At 41.6% G+C, this 10,337-nt stretch overlaps 1 protein-coding gene across 2 annotated transcripts; it reads right to left on the reverse strand.

Moving 5' to 3' along the window:
* Positions 1 to 3,543: 3,543 nt before the first annotated feature.
* RPS24 (ribosomal protein S24) lies at positions 3,544 to 10,117 on the reverse strand. 2 transcript variants are annotated; one of them, XM_081191949.1, is made up of 6 exons: positions 9,967 to 10,117; positions 8,452 to 8,661; positions 6,682 to 6,792; positions 5,985 to 6,002; positions 4,105 to 4,128; positions 3,544 to 3,627 (listed from the first exon to the last, which is right to left on the reverse strand). In XM_081191949.1, the coding sequence occupies exons 1-4, from the start codon at positions 9,997 to 9,999 to the stop codon at positions 5,997 to 5,999; spliced, it is 360 nt and encodes a 119-aa protein (XP_081048075.1). In that variant the 5' UTR covers positions 10,000 to 10,117; the 3' UTR covers positions 3,544 to 3,627; positions 4,105 to 4,128; positions 5,985 to 5,996. The 2 variants fall into 2 exon arrangements, with proteins under 2 accessions (XP_081048075.1, XP_081048076.1); XM_081191950.1 differs by lacking the exon at positions 5,985 to 6,002.
* Between the last annotated feature and the right edge of the window lie 220 nt (positions 10,118 to 10,337).

Raw genomic sequence — 10,337 nt, forward strand, 5'->3', positions numbered from 1 at the left:
GCCAGATGAAGCCCTTCCTCTTACAGTACTGAGAATGGAAAAGGCACACTGCTAGACCTCTTCACAGCAAACAGTGCACCTCAAGCATCCTCTTCAGGCATTGGTTGAATGCGGCAGAGCTATTTTGCCTGTCCTCCCAAGCTCACCCTCTCTCATGAGAGCCCTTTGCATCCAAGGAGGCTTCTCAACGTTGGGAGCCTCCATGGCTGCAAAACACCACCCACTGCAAAAGTTCACCCTCATCGCATTGTACCCCTCTTGACTTTTCCCTCAGATTAGGCTGAAACAGGGATTAGGTTCCACAATGCAAATGGTTATTTCTCAGGTATCTGAAGCCAAAGTGCCCTCCCCTCCACCAACCACCATAGAAAAATAAGTGGGAGAGCGCTATGCTACCAGTTGTACCACAACTCTCCTCCTGTCCTAGGCCCTGTGCAAGTTTTTCCTGATCTTCAATCTGTCTTTTAGCTCTCTGCACAGAAGCTGTGCCTGTGGGGGAAATACTGCTTGCTACACTAGTATGTTCCTCTGAATTGGCAGGTGCCAATAACTTATTTACACAGAGTCCAATTTGACTTTGCACCAAATCCATTGGACCCTTTTAAATATGTTTATTCAAGCCGTTAATACTGTGGAATAAGGATGAAACATTAATACATTATTTTTTTAAGAATACAACAAAGCGACCACTCTGCTTTATTTAATACAGTGGTACCTCAGGTTAAAAACACTTCGGGTTACAGACTCCGCTAACCCGGAAGTAGTACCTCGAGTGAAGAACTTTATCTCAGGATGAGAACAGAAATCGTGTGCCGGCGGCACAGCGGCAGTGGGAGGCCCCATTAGCTAAAGTGGTAGCTCAGGTTAAATACAGTTTCAGGTTAAGAACGGACCTCTGGAATGAATTAAGTTCATAACCAGAGGTACCACTGTATAGAGAAAGAGAATTTGGGAGCCTCCCGGTGTTGTTGGACGGCTCTCATCATCCCTGCCCATTGGTCATGCTGGCGGGAGCTGGAATTCAGCAACATTTGGGGGAGGGGAGGGGAGGTGAAGCCATGGTTTTATATTGCTGGAGAGAACGTGCCTTCTGCAGTATTATTTAAAGAGAGACTGCCTCTTTGGCTTTAGCTGCTGTGGTTACACTTCCCTCTAGTGACAACTAGCAGAATACAAAATGCTTCTTTTAAGCAGAACTGCATTTTAGTGTCTTTTAAACCTTTCCTGCCTTATTTTCCAATACAGCTATTCAAAGCATGGCTTATAAATTTCATAAAGCTTACATTTTACGAACGTGAAGTTGAGCAATGTTTCACCAACAGCAAGTCAAAGTTTGTTTTTAATATTACTGCTAGTGGAAGCGAGTATTGGGACTCTGAACTGCATAAGAAAGACTAACCAGCCTGTCCTCATGCAATTATTCTGTGCAGCGTTACTGCTGGCATACAGTACTACCAAATGTTTACCAAGAGCACATCAAAAGGTCTTTTTTGGTGTGCAGGGGAAAAAGAGGTTAGCATCCTTCTGTCTGAGGAGACAATGAACGAGGGCACCCTTGCAGGGGTAATAAACTGAATTTCCTTTTTTAAAAAATCAACATCTTCCAAAACTATTGCTTTGATCCCTCCTCTGGAAATACACTTCCAAGAGGTGTAACTTGTCAGAAGTCATTTGCTGTACCACAGTAGCCTAAGACCTCAGAGCATCACACATCAGCAACCTTCTTGAGACCTAACCGGACAGGCCATATTAACCCATATACAGATGCAGTAACAGGGGAAAACTTTTTTTTACCTGCTGGATTTCCCTGAAAGAAGTTGGAAATCTTTCTAAGCTGCTCTCACGGCAACATATTGAACCCAAAGCATTGTTTTGACAGGAAACATGACACTACTAAATCTAGTAATTCCTGAACTCAGGAGCAAGACACTTCCATTTATGTGAACTCACAAACAGAAAGTACATTGGCTTCAACAAATTTAAAACCTAAAAATACACCGACCACATGTCAAAAAGAAGCTGTTTCTTCTATAAATAACTATTCAGTGGGTTTTTTTTGCCGTTTCCTTCTCAGCAGAAAAGCTACCCCAAATATGTTGACACGAGTGAGACACTTCAAGAGGTAGCACATTGGGAAAATCTGGTGTGAAGGGCTAATTGCCATTTTCTTAGTAATTAGGTCCCAGAGGCATCATTACCACATCAGACCCATCAACTGAAAAGCACTTTCAAAAAAAGAAAGTGAAGACTCTTGCAGCTGCTGAAGAGATTGCGCCAATGCTGAGGAAGTTATAGGTTGAGTTCCCTATCGAGAATGTTTTTCTTCATGTTCCATGTGATTTTAAAAATATCCTTTCAGAGGACCCCTTTTGTATCAGCTCATCTGCTAAGGAGCACCTGAGCGTCAGCCTGAGAAACCCACTGCAGCGTAGAATTTTTAAAGGCGTGTTCTGTGACAGTTCAAGTTGGAGGCACTGACAAGTCTCTAGTCCTCATTGCTATAACCAAAGAATGAGACCCAGAACACATCACTCTCTTGTAATTGCACACTGCAGAAAGATCTGCAGTAGAGTAGAACCTCGGAAGCCGAACATCTTCAAACTCTTAACGTTTCAGCTCCTGAACAATCGAAAACCAGAAGTGATTGTTCCGGTTTTCAAATGATTTTTGGAAGCCAAACGTCCAGTGTGGCTTCCGATCGGCTGCAGGAGGCTCCTGCTGCCGATCGGAAGCCGCGCCTTGGTTTTAAAACTGCTCTGGGAGTCAGACTCCCGGAACGGATTAAATTTCAAAACCAAGGTACATCTGTAGTGTGGAGGAATCTTTCAATGAAGCGTGTGTACCTACCATGGATCTCTCAAAAGAACCCTGGGGTTCCTCAAACTGCTTGAAAACCACTTCTCTGCACTATCACAAAGCATTGCAGGAAACTTTTGAGGCAGGGCGAGAAGAAAAAAAATAAGTGTTGCCATTTACATCAGTAGTTCCTTATTATGCAGCTTATATAACTTTGAGGCTGAGGAAACTTCACAATACTAAAGATGAGAGGAGCTGTATATTATGGGTGGGAAGGAGTACTAGGAAAGCTGACTAAGAGACAAAAGTAGCAAGCAGAAACAAAACAAAATAGGGAGTTCCCTGAAAAACTAGGTCTCGGGCAGAACTACATGCAGAGTCGACACAGGGAGGGTTGTGCAGGAGATATTTGGGGGAGCAGGGCATACAGAGGAATTCTGATGGCTTGTTGCTTGTACTGTCAATTGTACCACTGTGACCTATAAAATCTAATGAAAGCAGCATACAAGGTCAGAATTTCACATTGAGTTTTGATCCAACAAGCCAATTCTCTGGCTGTATGTTTCTAGGCTAGTGTAACCATCTTATGCATAAAGCATAATTCCCCACTCAATCCCTACTCAAGGCACAAGACCTTCCAATCTGATTAACCGCCAGGGCAACATTAAGAGATACTTTTCTTTATTTTTTTTAACCTACAGATCTGAATTATGCTACATTTATCAAGTAAATTCTAGGAGCCCATCATTTGAGTTTTCACAGAATTTATTTGACCGGAATGCAACACAACAGTACAATCTCCATATATTTTCTGCCAGGATAATTTAATTTCTGTAAAGGAAAGGGAAGAGAATGTCAGTCAATATCGTGCACTAAATATACGTTCGTTCTATAAAGCTAAGGAATTCTCCCCCCACCAACTGTAAGTAAATAAATTTTGACAAGCATGTCTAAAAGGGATTTTTCAATTGTGTGGCAATTTCAATCCAGCCAGTTGCCCCAACTGTTCAGAAGACTCTGAAGATATTGTGGGGGGCATTTTAGCTTTGACTGCTCTGCCCACCTCTTTCCCCAACCCTTGAAGATGGGAGGAGTTAGGCTGTGCCCACAATACCCTTCAAGGAAGAACTACTCCCTGCTGCAGATATTTATGATAGTTACTGTGACATGTACCTAAAGGAGGTTTCTAAAGAACCCCAATGAAGGAAGTTAACCATCAGTTATCAGACAGCCTTTAGGAGGAATGAACTTCTGAAGAGACTAGCAATAAGCAGGTCCCTCAGCAATGAAGGATGGATGTACTTTTACCTGTTAAAATCCACTGCTGGCTCACTGTAAGAAAGGGAGAAAAAGATGTCAGTACATCTTTAATCACATCATTTTCATTTAAAAGACAAGACAACCCCTTTAGGCTATGTACCATTGTTTTTACACTACTGGATGGCACCTATTTCCATACCTTACATGTATACAGAATTAATTTTAGTTGTAGCCTTGGGCTAACTAAAGAATCAGGCCCAGAATCTTATTAGCAGGCTTCCTGTTTCAGTTGTGTCAAGACCCAAGTTTGCAGCATAAATAGTACAGCGATGAAACACAAAGGATTAGGTGAGAAAAAGTCAAGTTGCAGGACGATTTTGAAGGTGAGAGAAAATAGCCACAGGTAGCTTAGGAGCTGGCTGCTTGTCAAGTGAATAGCTTAAGAAGCAGTTTGCCACGGTTAAGGGTAAGTTGTTCGCAACTTAAGGGGGATTATTGCAAACTAGACAAAAGGCGAACAATTCCTTGCCTCCCACTACTAAAAAGAAGCTTCTCACAAAAAACCAGGACACTTACTAGATAAACACACATCAATGTACAAGCCTAAGTGGTACGATAAGGTCTACTATACAAGGATTCAAATACTTTGTGTGCATTTGCAATTATATTTAGAATATGCAATTGCTAATATGCAGCAGTGAGCCACACTATGTAACAGCATCAGGCCATATTCCTCTCTACAGTGGTACCTCTGGATGCAAACAGGATCCGTTCCAGAGCCCCGTTCGCATCCTGAGTAGAACGTAACACGCGTCTGTGCGTGTCGCCACTTCCGCGCATGCAAGTGACGTCATTTTAAGCGTCTGCACTCCATTACTTCCGGGTCGCCACGGAGCGTAACTTGAAAATGCTCGACCTGAAGCACATTTAACCCGAGGTATGACTGTACTCCATAGCTCAGCAGCCACTGGAATACAGGAAAGTATAGATAAACTGAGGGGTTTGTGGTCCTGATCCCCACTCAGTTTTCCACCTTTACAGGCACATCAGCAGTGTCGTTAAGTTTCACTTTAAGTTATACATGAATGGAACAGTTCCAAGGAAGACTTTACAATCTATGAGATAGGGAAAGTGCCTTGTGAAGGTATTGTGATGCCTAAACCTATGTTATTTGTTCTCATATGGTTGTAAGCCAATATTGAAGCAGGCAGGCTCATGGTGTAGCATCACAGAAAAGGAGAAACAAGGATGCTGGTGTGAAGACTTCCTTAAGCAGATGCAGTCTTGCACCTGAAGCAGTGTGGGGGACACCTGGATAATGGGACTGTTCTGTGCTTGTGGTGAAGCAGGAGGTACATTTAACTATTTGAAAGCCTCAGATAAAAGTTAAAGCCTAGAACAATATGAGTTTTTATAGTGTATGAATTGCCACTTGCATTAAAAAAAAAAGACTAAATCCTCACCATTCAACAGAAGGGAACAGGATTTCGAATGTTTTAGTTACCAACTTGTTCAGCTATAAGCAGTTCTCACATGTGAATTCAGCCCGCAATGTAGTGTTTTTATAAGCAGAATATTTGCCTTGATGTATGGTTAGCCTGAAGCATGAAACTTCACCACGCTTTCAAGAAGGTTGTTGCACGCTAAGTGAGAACATGCAACATACATTTTAGACATCTAGGGCCACGCTTGTTCTCAATACGGGGGATGCTACTCAATTTATACATGTTGTATATTAACTACAGCACATTTAAGCTTACAAACCTGCCTGATACTACAGCAAAGTATTTCCCACTGGAAATTAAAATCTATAGAGGCAGGAAAACTTTGTTCCAAAGCAAAAACACACAGACAAAGCAAGGGAGCATTAGGAAGTCAAGCAAGTGATGCATAAGACACGCAATCACATCCATGCTTATTCTCGGTACCTGCTAGGCACTTCATTTCTGATCAACAAGAATCCCAAGAAAGTAGGAAAAAAGGTGAAAGTAAAGGATTACTACTAATCAAAAGATTGAATTTACAGTAAGTCAGTCATTTAATGAAAAGTTTGAACTCGAGGCTATTTAAAATCCAAATTTAAACCATGCTTATGTTAAAAATGCCTACTGGGTTTAAGTCTGATTTCTGCACTGTTATATGTTAAGCAAAACTTGTATTCAACTTGAATGCTCCACGTTTCAACTCCATTAAATGCCAGGAAGTGTTTTTCTATTTACCTGTACCCACTTTACTGAGGGACATTTCAAGTCTCATTTAGTTGCCATTAGTAGTTGCCATTTGGAGGGTAAGGCAGGACAGGATGGGGTCAGGCAAGATCTACTTTAGCTACGCAAGAGGGAAAGGGTGGGAAAAAGACACTCCAAAACACTCCATCTTCAGATGAAGACTTTGGAGACTAGGTACTGTTACCTTTTTACTTTGTTATCTACTAAGTAATAAGAGATGCACAAAAGCTAAACTACTTGAGAAGCTAAGAACTACGCAGCATCTCAGCGTTACCTTCTGCAATCCAGAAGTAAAAGTTGAAATTTGAAAGAAAAGGAAAAGGTTATTTTTGTCATGAAACATCCAATATAGTTACAACAATGACTGCGCTTATGAGCACTGATGGGTTGAACTTACCTTCTTGCCAGCTCCAACATTTGCTTTAGCTGTTCCTCTGACTTTCTTCATCCTGTTCTTACGTTCTTTACGCTGTTTCCTTGAAGTCTTTTTCTTTTCATACAAACCATGCTAGTAAAAGGAAAGCAAAGTAAATACACACTGGCATTTAACCTTGGACAGTCATAGCATTGGAAAGGATCTCAAAAGACATCTAGTCCAATCCTGCTGCCAATGCAGGAAATCCACTACAGTGGTACCTCAGGTTACAAACTTAATTCATTCCAGAAGTCCATTCTTAACCTGAAGCGTGCATTCCCTACATAGGCCTCCCGTGGCCCCAGAAGCAGATTGTGTTCATATCCCGGGGAAAAGTTCGCAACCCAGGACACCTACTTCCGGGTTTGCGGAGTTCGTAACCCAAAGCGTTCATAAGCAGAACAGTTCGTAACCTGAGGTACCACTGTACAACATCCCTGGTAGGTGGACATTCAGTCTCTACTTAAAAATGTAACAAAGCAGAGCCCACCAGCTTCCAAGGCAGTTGACTCCAATACTGAACAGCTTGTAAAATGCTTTTTCTTCTCATTTGAACCCAATACAGTCGTACCTTGGTTTGTGAACAGCTTAGTTCTCAAACATTTTGGCTCCCGAACGCCACAAACCCGGAAGTGACTGTTCCAGATTGTGAACTATTTTTGGAAGCCAAACATCTGATGGGGCTTCCGCAGCTTCCATCAGCCATTCAGAAGCTGCGCTTTGGTTTCCAAACGTTTTGGAAATTGAACAGACTTCCAGAATGGATTCTGTTCAACTTCCAAGGTACGACTGTAATTCAAGTTGTGGCCTCTGAAGCGACATAAGGCAAATTCACTCTCTCATTTATTTGACAACCTTTCAAAAGTTGAAGATGGCTCTCATTGTTATGTTCTAAACTCTAAGCCAGGCTCAACACACCCAGATCATTTGAACCTTTCCTCACAAGACTTGGTACCCAGGCCTCTCATGATGTATGTAGGCACACTAAAAAGTGGCAACGTTGGCAATTTCAGTAGAAGAAGAGGAGGAGTTTGGATTTGATATCCCGCTTTATAACTACCCAAAGGATTGTCAAAGCGGCTAACATTCTCCTTTCCCTTCCTCCCCCACAACAAACACTCTGTGAGGTGAGTGGGGCTGAGAGACTTCAGAGAAGTGTGACTAGCCCAAGGTCACCCAGCAGCTACATGTGGAGGAGCGGAGACACAAACCTGGTTCACCAGATTACGAGTCTACTGCTCTTAACCACTACACCACACTGGCTCCTAGCAGACTGTAATGGCAAGCATTTATAGGAACAGGAAGTTGTTACAAGTTAACCATGGGAGAATCGTGGAATTGTACACAGTTGGAAGGGATTACAAGCGTCTTCTAGTCCAATCCCCTGCAATGCAGGAATCTTTTGCCCAATGTAGGGCTCAAACCCACAGCCCTGAGATTAAGAGTCTGATGCTCAACCAACTTAGCTATCCCAACTGAGCACAGCATCTGCTTTGCATGCAAAAGGTTCACTGCAATGAAGGGACGGACAAGATACACAGATATAAATAAAATACTGGTGTAATTAATATCAACCTTCTTAATACCACTAAGTACAAGAATAGTTTAAGATACCATTTTAAAATCAAAAATTCAAAAGGAAGAGTGCAATTTTAACAGAACAAACGCTTCAAAAGGTCCCAGAAAGAGAAAAACCATTTGGCACGACCACCCCAGTCTGTCCAAACAAGGTAAAGAACCGAAGAAGCCTACCCTAGCTAGTCTGTGCTTTGGTTCATTTTTCTTTGCATAGTCGAGGGAATCGTAGATCATGCCAAAGCCTGTTGTCTTCCCACCTCCAAAATGAGTCCTGAAGCCAAAGACGAAAATGACATCTGGGGTTGTCTTGTACATTTTGGCCAACTTTTCACGGATTTCAGTTTTGGGAACAGTGGCCTTTCCAGGATGAAGAACATCTATCACCTATAAATACAGAATTGGCAAAACATTAAACATTTTTAATGTATGGGGGGGGGGAGACCTATGAATGCAAAGAGCTTCACAAAAGTTACTATTCGTGAGCTACTTTATTTTGTCACACACATGTAGGCCCTAAACATCCTCTACGGAAATCCAGCTGTCCCCCAGCACTGATGTTATTCAGGTGGCAATAAAAAAACCTATTTATATTTACATACTTTTTGCACATAGTGCAGATGGCAGTCCTGCAAAAATCTACTGGGTAGGTTTCACCTAATGTCAGTGGAAGAACTTTAAAAGGGCTTCTTTAATAGAACTTTCCTCCCTCCCCTCAAAATTGGTTCCAAGGAGTCGGGAGAAGCCCAAGTAGCATGTGCGGCAAAATGTTCTCTCTGGCAAACCAATGTGCTGGTGCAGTGGAAACATCTAAAATAGCAAATTGAATGAATTCCACCAGCTGATTGTGCTATACTGGTTTTCTTTATATGCAATGCACTTTAAGGGCTTTTCTGTCATTTAAGACTGCTTCAGTATCACAAGAAGTGTAAACCACAAGGCAAAACATGCATATCAGAGTACAAGTTGCTCCTAACACAGTGGTAGCAATGCCCTGTGTGGGACATATATATTAGGATGCAATATAAACTTTTGAACACAGGAATGAAAACCAATACAGAAGCATTTGTTAGGGAAAATTCAGGTTCCACTGCCACATTCTGGAATATAGCTAGTAATTTCTTTAGCTTCTAGTCTTCCTGTACAAAGCATTCTTAAGTTCAGAGTCTATTACAGGTAGCTTCAGTTGGAAGGTGAGATCACTGGTGTTCCAATATATATTAACTTATGAACTAGAAAGTTAACAATACATTCAACATATAAATGAATAAAAGATTGATAAATCTGAGTAGCCCTTGTTTACCCTCACATAGAAACATTGACAAACTGGCTGGGCCATTCCAGCTTTCCAATGCACTCCTTGCTATGCCACAGTATCATGCCAAAATATAACATTAACAGAGCATGACAATTTATCAGATATTTTAGTAATCTAAAAGAAAACTTCTTGATAACCATTCAAGAAACTTTGCTTATAACTGCAACTCAATATATTAGCACAGCAACAAAAACAGATCAACACACTGTAGCGTCCCAAAATATAATGCTATATTACTAATTAATCCAGGAAAAGCACTGCAGTCACTAAATTTACCAACCTCAGCTTCAACACAGACATAGAACTTTATGTACGTGAAAATTAGGCTACGATTATGAATGAATCAAATAAAAGTATTAACACATCTGCCTCACCATCTGCTTACGCTGAAGCAGCCTGTTGGTCATGAACTTCCTTGTTCGGATGGTGACTGTGTCGTTCTGCAACAAAAAAAAACAAATTCCAAGACACCGTTTGTATTAATGTCTGCCAGTGCAACGATTTGAAGCTACCTTAAAGTGACAAATTTCATCTATTTTTAAAGGGAGGGGTATAAACTGCTACCTACCCCCACCCTGCCTCTGAAGTTTAGGCAGATATGAAATGAAACAGTAAGATAAAATAGCGATTCATTGAACTGGTAGCCCTTCCATAAATCCGGCGCCCTCCAAGTGGTTGAGATTCCCAAATCTCGCCAGCCCCGGCCAGCACGGCAAGGGATGGTGGAAACTGGGGATACAGAAAC

The sequence above is a fragment of the Podarcis bocagei genome, assembly GCF_964188305.1.
Source record: "Podarcis bocagei genome assembly, chromosome: 4".
In the NCBI taxonomy this organism is placed as follows: Eukaryota; Metazoa; Chordata; class Lepidosauria; order Squamata; family Lacertidae; genus Podarcis; species Podarcis bocagei.

Excerpts from the sequence above, each read along its gene's own strand:
- RPS24 (XM_081191949.1), bottom strand. The coding sequence starts at position 9,999 with ATGACCAACAGGCTGCTTCAGCGTAAGCAGATG. Across the intron at positions 8,662-9,966 it reads TGCTTCAGCGTAAGCAGATG|GTGATAGATGTTCTTCATCC; the intron begins GTGAGGCAGATG and ends CTGTATTTATAG. Across the intron at positions 6,793-8,451 it reads CAAAGCACAGACTAGCTAGG|CATGGTTTGTATGAAAAGAA; the intron begins GTAGGCTTCTTC and ends TCCTTTTACTAG.